We start from the raw sequence: 20018 nt of genomic DNA, 5'->3' as shown, positions 1-20018 counted from the left end.
GGCGTCATTTGAAGGATCAAGCTCGACGAAAATGGTTCACATTAGTGAATACTAATGCCATCTCTTAGAATTTTCAGGTACTTATCAAACTGCCTAGTAAAAGAGCCAATGACTTACACAAAACGGATGGTGGCTTCCGAGGTGGCTCAACTGTTTGATCCACTTGGCTGGCTGGCTCCATTTCTCATAAGAGCCAAAGTATTTTTACAAAATTTGTTGATTTCTGGACTGGATTAGGACTCAGAGCTGTCTGTAGATCTTTTGTCTAAATGGAAGGCCTTTCGCCAACAACTCGGCCCTATAGAAGAAATCAGAATACCGCGTTGGATTGGAAACTCTGAATGTGCTGCTCCGTGGGAATTACATGGATTCTCTGATGCCTTACAGCGAGCCTACTCAGCTGCAGTCTATCTTGTCTCTAGAAGCAAAAAAGGCACTCTTCAATCTAATCTGATCCTAGCCGAGAAAAAAGTAGCCCCAATTAAAACGTTAACTACACCTAAATTGGAGCTTTGCGGCACCGAGCTCCTAGCAAAACTTCTCAAAGCTATATCTTCAAACCTTGGATTCAGAGATGTCCCAAAATATTTCTGGTGTGACGCTCAAATCGTTATTGATTGGCTTCAAGGCCACCCATCACGTTGACCAACTTTTGTGGCAAACCGAGTGGGAGAAATACATTCCACTCTTAAGAATCAGATTTGGTGACATGTGCCTACAAAGTTCAACTATGCTGGATTGCGCAAATAGAGGATTTCCTAGCCGATATTCTTCCTTGCAAAAACTGATTTGAGTGACAGCCTACATCTACAGACTGTGCTCTGCTAGCCCCACGCCAGTGGAACCCTATCTTATGTTGGAGGAGTTAACAAAGAGTTTCAAATTTTAGTTTAAGACTGCTCAGCTCCATCATTTTAAGGCAGAATGCATGGCTCTGCAGAATGAAAAAAAGATCTCAAGGAAAAGTGAGCTGTTCAAGTTGAATCCTTTCCTGGGCGGTAATGGAATCTTGAGAGTAGTAGGTCGTCTTCAGAATTTTCTACTCAGCTTTGACGAAAAACACCCCATTATTCTATCGAAACGCGATCAACTCTCGTTTTTAATCGCATTACAAGTACACACTCTCACTCTCCATAAAGGACAACAATTGACCTTGAGCCAAGTGTTGGGAAGATTTTGGATTATCGAAGCCAAAATCCTGATTATTCATGTCATTCACAGTTGCGCGACATGTGAGCGTTTTATTGCGCGAACACCTACTCTACTTGTGGACCAACTGCCTACTAACCGAGTCTCTGACTCGAGGCCATTCGCTTGTACCGGAGTATGCTACACTGGCCCTTACAACTTTCAGACCTCACCAGGACGAGGAATTCAATCCTATAAAGGATATCGAAACTTGCCTTAACTCAAGACCGCTTTACCCAAATCCAAATGATCCAGCTTCGATGAATGCCATCACGCCCCGTTATTTTCTAACTGGTGGTCCTATGACAGCAGTCCCAGAGCCCTCACTAACTGATGTCGAAGATCGGGCTCTGACTCGTTGGGCTTTGCTTTCCAAAATGCAAGACAACTTTTAGAAGAAATGGTCTCGCGAGTACCTCCATCATCTTTAACAACGCTCGAACTGGTTAATAGAGTCTAATCAGGTCAAACTTGGAGTATTTTCTTTCTAAAGGAAGAAAAGGTGCCACCGGCTAAGTGGAATTTGGCACGCATCGACAATTACATCCTCGAACAGACGGTTTAGTCCGTGTGGTAACGATACGGACACCAAAAGGCATCTATAAAAGGGGCCTAAATCAACTGGCCTTACTGCCAGTTCAAACATTGAATCGTGAACGGGAGTAGCAACTATGTAACGTTTTCTTATATTATTACTATTTCTTACATCCATCGTGTGATCCCCCGCAGGATGTTCAGATTGAGCATTAATTTACCTCTTTTTCTTTCATCATTCAAGTAGCCGAAGCGAAATAATTCGACCACGATTTCACGACCGGTTTGTGACGCAGTGTCTCGCTAAATGCGAACGAGCGTGCACGTGGTCTTTTTTGTAAACCACACTCAAAGTTACGATTAATGAAACTACCAATGTGAACAATAGCAATTAAACCAAGCGCAATATAGTGATTAATATTTTAATAAAGTGATGTGTTCTCAATGTTCCCCTTTTTTCACAAGCTTACAGTTGCTTGTTCACTCAAACCTACTAAACTTAATCATACAAGTGATAAACAAGCAACGGACAATGAAATTAAATAATCATATCATTAAACGATTTTCGTTCTGTGTGTATTGACCACTTGTTTTGTTTTGAACAGGTGAATATCGATTCGCCTTGCCGGGTTCTGTATATAGTGCATACCTAACATAAGTGTACTGTGTATTCCTTCGCTCGATAGACATCATGACGTCACCTGTGGATAAACAGCCAGCGATAGCGGGGCTAAGTGCACGATTCTATGACAACACTAAGAAAGAAGGAGAGAAGGTAATGACATCTGTAACATACATGGAAACTAGACTGGCTACGCTGGAAAAATACTGGTCAGACTTTTACGAGGAGCATTTTCCCGTAGTATCGGATCCGGAGAACGCTAAAAATTCTTAGGTTGTGGATAATAAATTTGACGAGATAGAAGCGAATTACATCACATAAAAAATTCAATTCAACATAATACTAAAAAACCTCGACGAAATCCCAGAGAAAATAGCAGGTAATAGAAACTTGAGTCCTATACCACATTGTTCAGAAACTTCCTTCAAGCATTTACCCTCTCTCCCTCTTCCAAAATTCAGTGATGAACAATTGGAATGGGAAACCTTTCGAGATATGTTCAAATCAATGGTACACGATACTATTATTTCAGATGTTCAGAAACTTTATTATTTAAAAAATGAACTTCAGAGTAAGACTGAAGATCGTTTAAAAAATATGTCAATTAGCAGCACTAATTATAAAGAAGCTTGGGCAACGCTAGTTAAGCCTTATGACAACAAACGCGTTATCCTTGCGGCTCATATGCGTAAGCTGCTCACCTGTCCTTCAGCTTCAAAAAAATCAGTTCACGAAATTTTACGTCTTCTGGATGCTACGAATGAATCAATTCGTGCGTTTTCAAACATGAGTAGTCCCGTAGATGTATGGGATGATTGGTGTGTCCATTTGCTGGTTCATAAGTTAGATCCTCAAACTCGCAAGGACTGGGAAACGTCCTTGAAAGACCAGGAAGACTTCCCAACGTTTCGGGAGTTATCAACTTTTCTTGAAAGTCGAGTTAGAACTTTAGAAGCTGCTCGGCCAAATGACTGCTCATCTACTTCATCGTCGGCAAAAAAATCGATCAATACTTCTTTCCAAAAATCTCAGAAACAGAATCAATCGGTTAATTTAACGACGCCTGAAAATCAAAACAAACTTTCGAATTCTTGCTCCATTTGTCAGGGCTCTCACTTCATATCCTACTTCCAAGGTTTAAGGGGCTTGGTACTTGCAAACGCATACAAAATGCCCAACGCTTAGGACTTTGCTTCAATTTTTTACGTGGAAAGCATTATTCCAATTCGTTCCCTTCAAATAAACGATGCTTTGTGTGCTCAGAGAAGGATCATACTTTTGTATATGATCACACTAAGAGGAAAAATGGCCAGATGGTGAAAACCGATTTAATAAAAGAACAACCATCTTCTTCGTGTTGTTCTAGATCGGTCAGTAACTCTTCTGCTTCAGTCAATCATCTGTCTTCCAAACCTGAGTGCAATAATGCAAAGAGAAATTTTGCAACAGCTTATATAAAACTGAGTTCCTTGAATGGAAACTCATTTCTGGTTAAGGGATTTTTTGATTCTGGGTCCAAACGCTTATTCATCACTGAACGTGTAGTTCAATAATTGGAGATTCCAAAACAACACTGTGATATCTCTTTAACTAGGACGGGAAATTCGCCATTGGGATCTACTAGTTATCAGGCCGATCTGTTACTCAGATCGCCTTGAAACTCACAGTTCGAACTTCCAAATTGTCCTATCAATGCGTTCGTATATCCTATTCTGAAAATCATACCGTAACTATCTCCTCTGAAACAGGTGCACATATAGAGCATTTTATGTCCAAACCAAGATTATCCAGCACCCTTTCTGTACCTTGACGTTGGAAACCAACTCATCCTATATTTTATTAATTATGAATAAAGCCAAAAAAATCATTCACAACCAAAAAATTTTCATAATTATACAAATTTAGGAGCAGACCCACCATTCGTGACCCACGTGACCCACTCCTCACATGGCCTTAAACTACTCATTTTCTATTTTTCTACTACCGCATCCCTTTTTCTTTATTTCTGATACACATAAAATGTCTAGCTTTCCTGCGCGCATGTTTTTTCCTAATTCTCTTCAAGATCATTCACCCCTTTAGCATTTCGAACACCCAGCTTCCATTCAGCACCTGATAGAAAAGATAAAGGTCTATAATTCGCTGGGTCATTCTGGTCTCCCTTTTTATGCAGCATTGCCATATGAAGTTTCATCCAAGCTAGAGAAATTGTGCTCACATTCATAACTTTATTAATCATACATTCAATTTACACAAGCCAATTTTCAGGTCGAGTTTTGAAAAATTCGCTGCTTAGTCCATCAGGCTCCGGAGCTTTATAACTATTTGGTTTTTTTTATACTGCACAGTTCCTCTCATGTTATTGGGGCATCTAACAGCGGGTATCTTACATATACCTTTACCACATCAAACTCCTGTCGGTGCGGAAAGAAGTGCCGAAAATATTTATCCTATTCATTTCGACTTATATGGTTATTTGAGTTCGTGACTGATCTACATTTATTGGCTGTTAACCTAAAAAAAGTTTGAGTGTTACATGAACGTATTGAACTGGTAATTGATTTTTCATATGACTAGCGTTTTTCTTACAATAGTTTTTTTAAAATTCTTTTTGCCTCTTTATCTGAATGTGTAATGATACTAAGCACCTCAACATCTTTAACAAGTCCCAAAAAGTACCAGTGGCAAGCAAAAGATCAATTATACTGAATTCGTAGGGTGCATGAGAAGTATAGTTACCTGGGTAATCTCCAGGAAATCTTCCATTTAAGATGATCAGATTAATAATTTTTAGAGAACTCTACCAATTTTCTACCATGAGTGTTAACTTTTTTATCTAGTTATTTTCTTATACACAGAGCATATCCATCCTGCGTTCGAATTTTCTCTTTTAACCGTCCGGTGGGCACATGGCAGCACGAAGTGCTGCCACGTCAATAGTTAAGTTTTAAATAGTTTTAGGTTTTTTTATGAGGTAGGGAGGTTCATTACCTGCTGTTAGCAATACTGATAACACATTATCATATTATAATATAATATTAAATTTATGAATCAACTAAGGGAGGTGTCGATACAGTAGATAAGATGTACGCTGCTTACTTAACTGCACGGTATACAAAGAGATGGCCTTTAAGGACTTTTTTCAGTTTTTTGGCTGTAATGTGTTCAAAAAACAAATATATAATTAGGTTCGATAATGAGGGTTGTTCCCAAAAATTTTACTTCCTTTACCTCAAAAACAGGGCAACTTTATGAGCGGAAAATCTGAGTTTCTGGATACAGTACTCAATGCTGCTACGCGCTACAAACACTGATAGCAGTGGATACCGATCAAAGACCTTAAATAGAGATCACACGCTGAGAGCACAAGCGAAGATAAAAACGTACGGAAAAGCGAAATAAAAGAGCGCGAAACTCAAAACGACACAAGAAAAGGCGAGAGGTGAAACGAGACAAGAAGCAAGGGAGAAGGTTCCCCTAATTTGGTCCTTTACCTCCACTGCTGTGAAGACCAGGCTTGTGTAGGGCTGCAAATGCATGAACACTAACCCGAGCTCGCCCGACTTCATGAATGACGAACTAATTAGCTGCTCCTCAAATTTATTCTGGTTTTAAAATCTCGGATTAACATAGAATCATTAGATTTTTTGCGCAGAGGAAAATATAATATACTGTATGTAAACATATATAGGAGCAGAGTTTCGACCAAAAATGGAATAGTCGTCTTTTCAGTAAAAAAAATTTAATCATCCACAACAAAAAAAAGGCTTCGAAAAAATATTAAAATTCTCTTGTGTTGAAACTTAATTTTTTCCACTGATAACTTGAGCATAAACTGCAATTTTTAGTTAAAAAGTGTATTTTTTATTAGTTGAAAGTTCGGCTTTTTGGTATAAACTTTTTCTTCTTATTAGAAAATTGATATTTTTGGTAAAAATTTATTATGTTTTTGTTAAAAATGATTTTTTTTCAGCTGAAAATGAAACTATTCCATTTCTGGTTGAAAAAATATTTTTTTAGTTGGCAAATTCAAGTGTCTGGTTAAATTTTCTCTTGGGTAAATTCGCTTTTACGTATTTTTTATTGAAAATGTTACTATAGCATACACGGTTCAAAATTCACCTATTTTATGGAAAATTCGTTGTTTTTTGTTGCAAATTAATTTGATTAAAATGTCGTCCTTTTATAAAACTATTTGCTTGAAAATTCCTTTCCTTCAATACAAATTTAATGTTTTTCAGTTGAAATAGAAGTTTGTTTTAGTAAAAATTGAAAATCATTGAAAACTTTTTTTTTATCTGTTGGGGCGGCTGCCATTGCCCCATACAACCAAAGCACCCCAGCTGATGCTAACTACACTTAAATTATACCTGTCTGAAGCATTCGCCAAAATATTAGGCCGAAGAAAATTTGTGCCAAAAAACTGTCCCTGGCTCCCAGACTATTTAGTCATTTTTGCTCTTGCATGCTTTTACTTTGCTTTTCCGTACTTTTTTTCAATGCGCTTTTGCTCTCAGCGTGTCAAATTTAAAGACAGCAATTAGCCATAAATACCATTAGTTGGACAGTAATAGACTTGAGCTAAAATAAATTGACAATCTACGTTGGAAATATTTAGAATTAATCTCTCCCAGTCATTTTCTAGAATGTCGCGCTCATATAAGTCTCTTTTATACGAGACTATGAGACACTTCCTCGCTCTACCCTTAATATTTTTCTTTTATAGCGCAATATACAACTAAATTATACTCATCCAACCAGGATGACGAAGAAGTTGAGACCTTCGAAATCCAAGTCTCCATGAAGAAAAGAATTTCAATTTCTAGTAGATGCTGCGTAAGATATAAAGAGTTTTTGAAGCCGTATACATTCCAAAAAATTATACGCAGATAATAATGGTCCTCTAGATTATTTCACTTTCTAGTTTCTTTTCCAACATACTGAGATAGTTTCCAATCCGTCTTGCTTTCCTTTGTTTCAAATGCCTCTATTTCCTGCTACTTTTGTTTAGTTGTTTTCTGCCTGATTGATTATGGTCTGTATTTTTTCCGATGTTATTGCTAAGACTCCTCTATGTAAGTTAAGTCCCTTTATTGCACAATCTTGACCTTGCTTTCTGAGTAGATATTTTGCCTGTAAAAGTGACTTTTTTGCTTTCCTTTCTTCTGGTGATACATCCCTTGCTATCTCTACCTTCAATTTTGAAAAATTAGGCACTTTGTCGAAAAAGGGTTGTTTCCATCATGAGGCAATTAAATAAATAATGATTCGTCTTTTTCTAGATGTAGAGAAATTATCCACCCGGTAAGTAATTGATTTTTCGTTTTCTCCTTACCAGCACCCTTGCATAACATTAAATTTCAGGACCTGACCGATCTTTCCATAATTTCAATTTATAACTTTTCCTCAATGTTATCGAATTTCTTTTTACCATGAGATTAGGTAGATTTTATCTCCTTGGCGTCTTTCATCATATTCTGGTTCGTTCACCTAAATTACCTGATGTCTCGAATCTCCAGAAGAAGTGTATGATCCTCGGCCATTTCGCAGTCCCATTTATTGGGTCAAAGAAAGATTTATCCACCAATATTGTAACTGCACTACACCACAAAGTTCACTATGAGAATGAAGGCGAATTTACATATTCGCCATATTCCGTTGTAAAAAAAACTATTGTACTTATTTTTTATTTTTAAATTAATATTGGAGCTGCCGGAAGCCTCTTGTAAATTTGACTGACTTTAGCCACGAAAATTAAACAGAGTTACCAAAATTCGCAATAATCAAAAGGCTTACTTTAAGGAAATTAGATGTTAATAGGTGGGAAAATGGAATAAAAACACTTCCGATGCGTTAATTAGAATCAGTTATTGAAACGCAGACTTCCATCTTCTTTTATTATACGTGATCTAGTCATAAGAATTGTTGCTTCTGTTTCGTAGGCATTTCTATTTCAGGGATAATATTTTCGATATTACAAATTTTAAACAAACAAATAATAGTGTTATAAAAAAAACACGTTTGTAGAGGGATCAACATTTGATGAACGTATAATACTTCCACATAAATCCAAAAATAGGAATACACTTTTTGAAGAATATCTTGCCATCTAAAAAGGAATCGTTCAAGTATTACGTAAGAATTTTGTCGGACAGGAAAAAGTCCTCGTGACTGTTTACTATTTCTTACAGAAAAGTGAGGGGGTTAGGTAAAATCTTACGTAAGATTCCGCATCCGTAAGAAAAATTAGTTTTAAGCCTGATTTCAGCAAAAAATAGGGGGGGGGGGGGGGGGGAGTAGTAGAAAGAATCTTGGGTAATCTTGAAAGTCGGAACACCGACTGTACTCGGAAAGTAGGTTTTTTGCAGTTGTCCTATCCATGTCCAACCATTCAGACAAATGCGAGTATTTCTAATAAAAGTCAGATGCAGCCACGCGTGATCACTGGTGCGATAATAGTTCATACAGTAATTCTGAGTCTTCCTTAAAAGAGTTACACATTTTCAAACGCCCTTACCTCATACATATAGGACTGTCGAGGCCTTTCCCTCGGTCTGCATTCAAGTCTCCTACGAAAAAATGATTATTTATCTAGCAATAACTTTTTTTATTTACTTTTTTTTATTATCTGGCTCATATTTTCAGTTACAATTAAGGAAATTTCTATAATACATTGTATTTAAAAATTCCAAAAATTGTATGTTAGAGGGCTCGGATTTACACCACTATTGACTATATTTGAAACTTTTTTGAGTGATGCTACTATTTTGACTTCATGTAAAATATCTGACAGTGATTTGGACCAATTTTTTTTAATCGGTCCTTTTTAAGGCCATCAAATATTTTAAACGAAGGAACATAGGTCCTTCAATAGATCAAAAGATCAAACAAAAATAGGTCCTTCTCAGGGTCAACAAATACAATATTCGGAAATTTCAGATAAAATATATTATAGAAAATTCCGTGCAAAATTAAAAAAGGTTATGTTTCGTATTTTATTCGTTATAAGGTACAAAGGATCCCCGTTGGCAAGCGTCGGAAGCAGCAATCTGAAGGTCCCTCAGCTAAGTGAGGCGAAGTTGGGTAGCGAGTGTGGATCAAGCAAGTATACGGCGTTCAAATAAGCACTGCCCTATTTACATTTTATTGGAGTAAGTCAAACAAATTAGTATTCAACTAGAAATACAAATTTGTATTTACTTTCAATTTCACAGTTAATTTGCAACAAAATGTGTTTAATTTATTCAAGTCGTACTCAAAATCGATATAACTTTTCACAAACCTTAACCTTTTGAGGTGAGGAGAATGTTTAGATTCCGAAACTGACTTACAAGGAGACATCACAGCTCATGGAATTTAGATTGAGCACATACTTTTGATGATGAGAGAGCATCACTGGAGATGAAATTTAGCCACGGCCCTTATACTCGATAATTACTTTGTTAGTCAGTTGGCGAGATAGCTCAAGTGGTAAAGACTCAGACTTGCAGCCTAAAAGTTACGGTTTCGAATCTTTTTAAATATACAATATGCTATTACAAAAAGAGGTTTAATACTTCAAATTAACAAAAAGAACAGCTTTAAAAATATATAAATTCGAAACTTTGGTATTGAAACAATATTTTGGCAAGTAGAATGTTTCACCTTTGGAAAAACGAGTGTTTTGCCTTAAAAAAAACGATTGTTTTAGAAGAAAATACTGAACAATTTTATTTTTGCTAATCGCAATTTAATCAAAATATAAAATTTCATTTTAATTTCACGCATTTAACATCGACTTTTCCTTTTGGACTCTAATTTTACATGTTTACATTTTAATTAAATCCCAATTTTAAAGCGTTATCGATTTCTTCTTTTATCCTTATTCCTCTATTGTTGAGTCATATGCTTTTAATGAGTGAGAACTTTGCGTACCATCTGCAAGGAAATTTTAGTCGTCGTCTGAACGTTAAATTGAGAACTTGTCTCGCCGTTTCGGTAGGCAAGTTCGAAATCATAATTGCGTATCAAATTTTAAATTGTTCAATATTTACTAGCTGGATTTTTAGAGCAATTTTTTAATATTGAGAAAAAGTGTTGTAATATTTATCTCAGTGATCCGTACTGCAATGAATTTGTCGTTAAAAAAGTTTAAAAACATTACATCTTTTTTTCTCAGATAAACTTCTCTCGATCGCGAACATTTTTGTTCGTTCGAGCCGGATAAAGTAAATCGTATTTTCTGGATAGTTCGCGAGTGCAATTGACATATGTGAATCGTGAAAAAATGATATCAAGACAGAGTTTTATTCAGTTAAATCATTTGATTATTTTCAATCTACGTAATTTCTCGACACTCATATACCCTTGTCAGCCGACTACTATTTACTCCTGCCAATCCCACCGGACTATTAGCGTATTTTGAGTGAAATTTATGCAATGACTCTCGGTAGTTAACTTAAATACATTTCGCAACGACTGTGGTGACTCATAGAACTGATTAATTCCGTTCTTAATTATTACTAAATTTTGAACACGTCACTTATCTCTTTTATTTTTTAAACTATGATTAGCAGCAATTCGTGTTAGTGTATTAGTCTCGAGTCAACAAATACACTTCGTAAAATTGCATTAATAAACTTTCGGGATAATTCAAACATTTTATTACATTGTACAACATTGAGACATTTAGTTTAAACATGTAACTAAATTCATTATTTGTCGTGTCAGTACAAAGTTCGGTCGTTTAAAATGTCTTAACGCAGACTGAGCTGTGCCTTCTCTAGCAAGTGAAACTTGTTAGCCAAATAAACAATTTGTTCCAATCGGTTCCAACAGTACACACACGCGGTATGCTTCGAGCACGATTAGAGACGCTCGAAACAAACTACTTAAAGTTCCAGCAACAGCATGATGTTTTGCTGAAGGCGCCTTTAGAAGGAGAAGTCACATATTTTTAGGGTGACATCTTCACCCAAACGGAAGAATGGAATCAAGTTGCTAAGGGTAAATTCTTCGATGCAATCGACGCTCTTGCCTCCGCACAGACATCTAACTCTTTCTTAACCCTCTACCGCCCACAGTGACATATATGTAACGTTTGGAAAACTTGAGTTTTTTTAAATATGACTTTGAGACGAACAGCAATTTTTAACGCAAGGATTCACATGAAAGTCAGGACGGTAATGAGCTAGAATTTTAGTTTTGTATACACTCCGCCATAGGAATGCACATTTGGCAATTCTTTTCAGGCAACCTTTCAGATGCTTCAGCGCATGAAACGTCGCTTCACGAGTGACTCATCCTTCATAAGGGCCTATCAGGAATTTCTTAAGGAATATGAAAGTCTTTGCCACATGGTACCTGAAACTAAGTCTTCTACTCCTCCTGACTATTCTCGCTCCTTCCACATCATGCGGTATGGCGTGAATCAAGCGCTACTACCAAGTTGAGAGTAGTCTTCAATGGATCTCGGAAGACTGAAGCTGGAATTTAGCTCAATCAATGCTTGCATACTGGAGCCACACTTCTCCCAAATCTAGTCGGCATTGTGCTTCGTTGTAGATGTTTCCGCATAGCTCTCTGTGCTGCCGTAGAGAAAATGTACCGACAAATCCAGGTACACGGAGGCGATCAGGATCTTTATCTAATCCTGTGGAGAGAATTTCCAAGTGATTCAGTTGAAACGTTTCGTCTTACGACTGTTACATACGGTTTGTTTTGTGCTCCCTTTCTTGCACTTCGTTGCATTCAACAACTCGCCCTTAATGAGGGGAAAAATGATCCAAAAACAGCAGAAGTTTTACATCGAGGGACTTACGTGGACGACGTATTCACAGGTGCAGATAACTTCGAGGCAATTTCTTTACAGAATCAATTACATCGACTTTTCACAAGGGGCGGCTTTCCACTTCACAAATGAATGTAAAGTGATTCTGATCTACTAGAAAAAATTACACATTAACTTCGAGCTTTGTCTCAGCCTCTGTCTATAGAATTCCAGCAATCGTTTCATATGCTGGGCCTCTCTTAGAATCCTGAACGAGATGTGATGACTTTTGACGTCCGCTTATCAGCCTGTCCAGATGTCATCACAAAAAGTACCGTTTTGAGTCAGATAGCTAAGCTGTTTGATCCGCTGGGAGTATTGAGTCCAGTTTTAATAACAGATAAGATCCTAATTCAAGCTCTCTGGCTTTTAAACATCACCTGGGACGACCCCTTTCCGAAAGATGTTCGCGAACGTTGGCTTGCATATTGAGGCAGCCTTCGTGACATATCCTCAATTAAAATGCCTCGTTGGATAAAATTTAGTTCATCTTCTGGTTCCTGTGAGCTGCATATATTATCCGATGCTTCGGAGAAAGCTTCTCTATTCCTACTCTTCTTTCGATGAACTTCTACGAGCGACTGCCTGGTTAGAATGATTTATCCAACGTGTTTTTCATCAATGCTGTTCAAAGTCATCATTCCTTTCACCTTCAGAACTTAAGAAAGCTCGTTTATATTGGATTCGACACGAACAGAAATTTTATTTTGAAGCAGACATTAAGGCTCTATCATCAGGTAGATCTGCTCCGTCCAAAAAAAAGTTAGGTCGTTTAACACCTAACTTAGATTCTCAACAACTGCTTCGCATAGGAGGTAGGTTGAAGAATTCAGCATTGAATCCTGATGAGAAATAGTCTCTCATTCTCAGCTTTAGACAAACCTACTGGATTCTACGTGGTCTATCAGTTGTGAGGGCCTTTATTCATCGATGTTCACCATGCCTACGACAGCGAGCCGTAAAGCCTCATCAATTAATGGCAGACCTTCCAGCAATTCGCTCTACTCCGAGTCGACCATTTCTACATACTGGCGTCGTTTATACTGGATCGGTTTACTTGCGAACAACTAAGAGTCGTAGTTATCGATCATATAAACGCTAGATCGCAGTGTTCGTTAACTGCTTTACTCGAGCTGTCCACTTGGAAGCTGTGGCTGACTATATGGCTAATGCCTTTCTAGCTGCCAACTACAGAATCATTTCTCGATGTGGCATTTGTGCTACCTTGACAAGCTTCGTGCCTCGCTGCGTATGGCACAGAGTGGAGATTCAATCCACCAGGTGCACTGCATTTTGGAGGAATTTGGGAACCGGCCGTGAAGTTAGCGAAAAACCACATTCGGCAAGTCATCGGAGATACTACCCTTACATACGAAGAAATGAGCACATTTCTGGTCCAAGTGGAGACCTGTTTGAATTCAAGACCTACTCAACCCATGTCCGATGATCCTGATTATCTTACAGCTCTTACTCCAGGTCTTTTTTTAATTGGAGAATCTTTCAACAGTATCCCTGAGACAAGTTAAATTAAAATTGCCTCAAATCGCTTATCTCGATGGCATTTGTTACAACAAATGCGTCAGAATTTCTGACAACGTCGTATCATTTCTTTTCAGTTGTGTTATTGGCACAGGAATGACCTGCGGCCCGCATAGCAACCAAGAAACGGCCCTCCGTTGGTGTGATGGCCTGCGAAAAGGTATTCATTGAGTGTCTCGCTCCATGCGACCCCCCACCCCTCCAAGCTATAGGTTCAGAATGATCGTGCCTGTGGCACTTTGGCCCCTTGGGGTTACAAAGGTGTCCTAATGATATCTAGGGGACACCGGACGACCTCCCCAAGTAACTAGTCTTAGCCCTGCATGCGGGGCTCTGCAGAGGCGAAGCTTTATTTCCCTAGATACTCGTGGGAAATAAAATGGATCATGCAAAATTAAAATCAAAAGAAGGATAACCAGCACTGCGGCTCACAAGCGAGGAAGAGGCTCAGAGGGCATCCCACGAGTGGGAGGAGGCTAAGTCTGTAAAGAGATATAAGACAGCCCAGCAGCCGACTAACAGAGAGTCGACGAGGGCTGGATTACCAGCCACTCAGAAGGCTGACCTCCTGACTATAGAGCAGTTTGAGCTTTTTAGGGAGGCTACCTGGAGGGTGCTCCGAAAAGTGTACCCAGATTAATTGCCAAGATTCAGGGACTCCTTTTGTACAAGCATTCTATTTGAGGCAGGCGACCCAGCGACCAAAGCTTGGTTACACAAGGCTGTAGTCGAGACAAGGCCTTGGGAAGGTGCATCTCTTAAGGTGGGTGAAGTTAAATTTCTCCAGATGATAGTAAATGCTACAGCGTAGTTCCCGGGTGAACTGGAAGACCCACCTGTGGTCCTAAGCCGGCTGGAGCGATTCAAGCCCTCACTGAAGACAGTATCCTGACGAATCGTTAGGCACAATAAGCCTCAGGAAGAGGACACAACGGTAGGAGGAATCAAACATCTCTTAGTTGTGCAAATTCCTGAGTCTCAGACGAGAACTCTTGCGGTCCTCAATAACAGACTCTTCTATCACTTTGGACAGTTCAATTTTAAGATCGGAAGCAGACCTAAATGACGTCGTCCCGCTGCTCGAGTTATGTACTAGAGACCTCATGGTTATATTGACGGATCTTAAAAAAATAGGAAGACTAGTCATGGGATCGGCTTACTTTCTATATGAAAACGCAACAAACCCACCAGTGGAGGTACGTACACTGGTGGAATACTGCAAGGTAAGGGGTCTTCCTCTTCTGCTGGGATGGGATGTTAATTCCCACCATACTTTGTGAGGTGGCACTGACTTCAACTCAAGATTTAACGATCTAGCGGGATACCTAATCACCAATGATTTAGATATTCTTAATACGGAGAATACCCCAACGTGTCGTAACTCGGTCAGGGAGGAAGTCATCCACATCACTCTCTGTACCTTTAAGTTCAGAGACAACATCAAGAAAAGGAGAGTCTTAGATAAACCAACTCCCTCGAATCACTCCCAGATAGACTTCGAGCTGGAATCCATTGTGCCCACGGGGGCTAAATGGGCCAGAAATCCAAGAAGAACGGACTGGTATCAGTTTCCACGGAACTAAGAAGTGCAATCTCAGAGGTGCCCAAGTCAATCAGAGAGAGAGGTTCAGACGTGCCAGCGACTGCGAAACGGAAGAACTATGGACCTCTTTTATGACAATGAAGGATGAACCGAAGGAGTGCAATACGTAAAGTAAAGCATGAAAACTAGACCAACTTTTGTACATAAATTGAGAAAGGAGCAGAGGCGGCTAGACTGGATGAGCTGCTTTCTCGAAATTCAGATGCTATTCTCGGCACTCTGAAATTACCCAGCGGGGGATACTCTACCTTGGCTCACCCTATCAAGACACATTTTCTGGGCTTTACAAAGTTAGGAGAAGAAGGGACGGCACCTAAGAGGCAATCAAAGCCGCTTGTGGTTCAACTGTGCCCGAAGCTAGTGAGATCATTATAGGGCCCATTGTGAGACTTGCTAGGGCTAGTCTGACATTTGGTTATGTTCCGACGGCAAGGAGGGATGCGAGAGTATTTTCATTCCGAAAGCAGGCAGGATCGGGTATACATCACCCAAGGATTTCCGTCCCATTAGCCTCACATCTTTCCTACTAAAATCAGAAAAAAACTCGTAAACAGATATATCCGCGATAAAGTCATGTCAATTAGGCCACTTCACAAGCAACAACACGCCTATAGGACTGGTTACTCCACTGAGACGGTTCTAAGCACAGCAGTTAATCTAATCGAAGGACAACTGAAGCATAAAGGCCTCGCGATTGGAACCTTTATGACCATCGAAGGAGCCTTTAAATACACCTCTGGAGAAGTGGTCAGGGCGGCCATGATCGCACACGGTGTGCCTATTGCAGTCGTGGAATGGACCTGCCCCATGTTGGCCAACAGGAACTTATCTACGATTAAGGGCGATATCACTTTACGTGGAACCGTTGACTCGGAATGTCCGCAGGGAGGTGTTTTATTACCCCTGCTGTTTTGCCTGCTAGTGGATAAACTGCTTCATCTGCTCACGAGTCAGGCACATCACGTTATGGGCTATGTGGACGATATACTGCTTATCGTGCGCGGGCAGCATCTGGATCTGCTCTTCGGGGTAATGCAGCAAGCACTAAGAATAGTAGATTCGTGTTGTAAGAAGACTGGACTACCAGTCAATTTGAGTAAGATGGACGCACTTGTATTTACCAGAGGGTATAAGTGGGGATCCACGAGTATATTGAAACAGTCGGGGCAAAAAATGAAAATCAAAGGACGAGCCAAATATTTAGGAGTCATTCTGGATAAGAGGCATCACTGGTGCCTCGAAGTCGAGACCCACGAAGGCTCGGGAGGTACTTATAGGTTTGAAGCCCCTTCTTCTCAACGTCAATGCCGTGGCTGCGAAGGCGACCTGGAGATAAAATGTTTTAAACGATTACAGTATCTCGACATTAGTGTGGATACCAATCCACAGGACAGCTATGATGGCCCTGAATGCAGCAACGAACACGTCGCTACTAGTTTAAGAGTGCCTTGAGCCACGGAATAAGCTAGCGTCAGACAACGTAGTCATTAGCAGCAAAAGAAAATTTTACTGGACCTGAGCCAGTTGTATGTTCTCTGGACGGGAAGGATAATGAAATTTCTACTTATATCATTTGTCACAGCCCTGTGATTGCGGGAAAACGCTTAATACTCACAGGCACTCACTGCATCAATGAATCTGAATATCAGCCAACAGCGTGGCTGTGGTCCTCTCCCTACGGAGATGGCTATGGGTCACGCTTAAGGCTTATAAGGGGACCCAACGGGATCAACCAAGCGTCAACGTCAGCGCCGTCAGAAACTTGTAATGGATTTTCTACTTGAAAATATTAATTTTTTTATTGTCGTTATCCAATATTTTGTTTTTTGAATGATCTGTGTGAACCTTTTTATAATTTTGTCTTAACCAAGCGGGCGGAATGTTCGGAATTGACTGTCATATTTTATTAACTACAATAAGTAATTTTAATTTCACTCATTTAAGATCGACTTTTCCATTTGGACTCTAATTTTACACGTTTATATTTTTATTAAATCCCCATTTTTCAGTGTTATCGATTTCTTCTTTTATCTTTATTCCTCTATCGTTGAGTCACATGCTTTCAATGAGTGAGAAGTTTGCGTACCTTCTACAAAGAAATTTTAGTTATCGTCCGAACATTACATTGAGAACTTGTCTCATCGTTTCGGTAGACAAGTTCGAAATAATATTTGCATATCAGATTTTTTCAATGTATCAGATTTTAAATTATTTAATATATACTAGCTTGATTTTTTGAGCAATTCTTCAATATTGAAAAAATGTGTTGTATTATTTATCTCAGTGACCTTTCCTTCAACGTACGTGGTTTCCCCTTGTTAGATAGATAATGAAGTGAAATTACTCGTCGCTTATTTATGTGTTCTCAGATGTGTTACTATTTGAACAAAAGAAAGATGAACGGCATTGTACACCCGCGGAAATACATAGATATCTCTGACCCGAGCACGGCTGCAATGTCTCGAAATCGCGACTGATAACTAGTTCATCAACCGGCAGGTACAAGTTCACAAATTCTATCAGTTGCAAGGGAGTCATCTTCATAAACGTACCCATATACCATTAAATTTAACTTGGTGCAGTTGGTGCAGAACTTGTTGGAGGTAATTCGCACAAAGCCTTGCAATTTTTAAACCGATATGTCCAGAATCGGAACTTATCAAAGGTCTTTATATCGATGTTATTTTCCTTTGCATTTTTCTTTGCCGATTTGATATGTCTTTTGTGAACATTGAGAAGAACTTACACGAGGTATTTTTTAGCTTGCTCAGTATAGCCATTTGGTTATTATCTTCGCCCGAAACTGTAAATAAAAACGAAGAATTGTTAATAGGAAACTTAGATAAATATTAATTCTCTCTGATCACTGAATTACAAAAGAATTATAGGGATTATAATTTTGTAAGTATTCTTATTTATTGTTATAGTTCACTGAAATTAGAATTTACGCTGGAAGAAAATATATCCAGGAACCTTTTTTTACCTAAAATATTTATGTGGACGTTCTTATGAAATACTGCAACACTCCGAATATATTATACATACATACATATACATACATACATAAATATATATATGTGTGTGTGTGTAATTAAAACTTTGTCATAAGGATAATCGTAGGATTTCGCCGGGATAGGTGGTTACGGTCTCTGACCGAATCAATACGATGATCGGGCAAAAATCTCGAGCACCCTGACGGCATGGAACGACCCCAGGACGACCGCCTTCTGCATTTTTCCCGCAAGTGTTCTAGCATATTGTTGACACGCAGGGATGCTTTTTAGGCTATTAGCAAGTGAAAGCTTGCCACCTCCAAGAGCGCCGATGATAAGGACGATCAGTTTAACAGAATATTCCGGGTACAATCGTTGCAACTCCCTTATAAGGTCTCGATACCTCTCTTTCTTTTCATTCTCCTTGGCTATGATATTTTTGTCAGCTGGTGCCGAAAATTCGATAACGAACATGGTTCGCTTCTCGAAGTCAAGAAGAACTATGACATGCCTCGAGTGTGCAACAGAAACAATTGTCCAGAACATAAACTTCCAGTATATGCGGCACTTCTCATTCTCGACAATTGACTCTATTTCCCTATCAGCATTTAGACGAGCGATATTAAGGTTAATGCCGTAAGAATGACAAAGATGGTAATAAAGCACTCTTAGTGCCGCATTGTTCCTTTAGATATAGGTCGTTCCCGCGAGATTTCGACAACTAGATAGTATATGTGCTAGATTTTCGGGGTGTGCATGGCACGCCCTGCACCTGTCATCGGGAATATCTTGGCTTAAAATGTGGCGACGGTATGTTAAGATGGAAATGACACTGTCTTGACATGCCAAAATGAAACCCTTACTGCCAGACTTCAATCCGGGTGATTTAAGGAAAGCAAAAGTTAACTCACACGACATGGACTGATCCTTTATATTTCTGTGGAAGACGCCGTGCAACCTGTTATCGAGAAGCTATTCACGGAAGTTTTTCTCCTGTGCTTTCTTAATCCGAGCTTTCAGAAATGAATACTCGAGATAGATAAGATTTGATGCATTTTGCTTACCCCTTATACTGAAGTTAAGTCTGAGTGTTTCAGCAGCCTCTTCCGCTGGTTTGTACAGAAACGCTCATTTGCCCACCTCTTCGTGCTTCCTGACCATTTGAAGAAATAGGGTCTCTTTCATTTGCGACTCTATATGCTGTACCCAGAATAATCCTGTTTTGAAGACATTCAAAATTCAATATTCCGCGACCACCGTGACGACGTGAGATATAGAGTCACGGATGAGATAGTAAATCTGGTTTTACAAAGCGGCATCTATCTCTCCATGCACCTCACGATTTACGGATGAACCTTCAAGCTTTCCTCAAGACAGGATAAGTCTATGGGAGGTCGAATCGAAAGCTTTCCAGTAATCAATCCAGGCCATCAAAAGGTCACGCTGGTAGGATGCTGTATCTTTGCAGACACATTTATTGATGAGCAGGTTCTCCCGCTCAGACAAGTGATTAGTCTGTAATTCTTCGGGTCAGCTAAGTTTCCCATTTTCATCAGGAGTACTGTGCGCCCTTCCACCAATCACTCCCGAATTGGCTCTGCCGACTTTAAACTAGATCAAAAAACGGACCAAATGCTGATAGGTTGAAGGAAACTTCTTACACCCGAAGGTGTTGATACCATCTGCTCCCAGAGCGGAATAGCTCTTCATACCACTTAATACTTTTTTCAC

General features: G+C 39.2%; 1 protein-coding gene across 8 annotated transcripts in view; it reads right to left on the bottom strand.

Moving 5' to 3' along the window:
• LOC117168747 (cullin-5) overlaps nt 1-20018 on the bottom strand; it is a 203164-nt gene that overhangs the window by 122358 nt on the left and 60788 nt on the right. The window contains exons 2-3 of one of the 8 annotated variants that reach the window (XM_033354492.1): nt 18041-18097; nt 8862-8913 (exon numbers count right to left, since the gene is read on the bottom strand). The exons of 2 other annotated variants lie outside the window; for them this stretch is intronic. In XM_033354492.1, coding sequence (XP_033210383.1) covers nt 8862-8870 — 9 coding nt within the window. In that variant the 5' untranslated portion in view covers nt 8871-8913; nt 18041-18097. 5 more of the 8 variants (XM_033354489.1, XM_033354495.1, XM_033354493.1 and 2 more) reach the window with 5 other exon arrangements.

Source organism: Belonocnema kinseyi, chromosome 3, assembly GCF_010883055.1.
Source record: "Belonocnema kinseyi isolate 2016_QV_RU_SX_M_011 chromosome 3, B_treatae_v1, whole genome shotgun sequence".
Lineage (NCBI taxonomy): Eukaryota > Metazoa > Arthropoda > Insecta > Hymenoptera > Cynipidae > Belonocnema > Belonocnema kinseyi.
The sequence above is the reverse complement of the archived record's forward strand: the minus strand, read 5'-3'. Positions and strand labels throughout refer to the sequence as shown.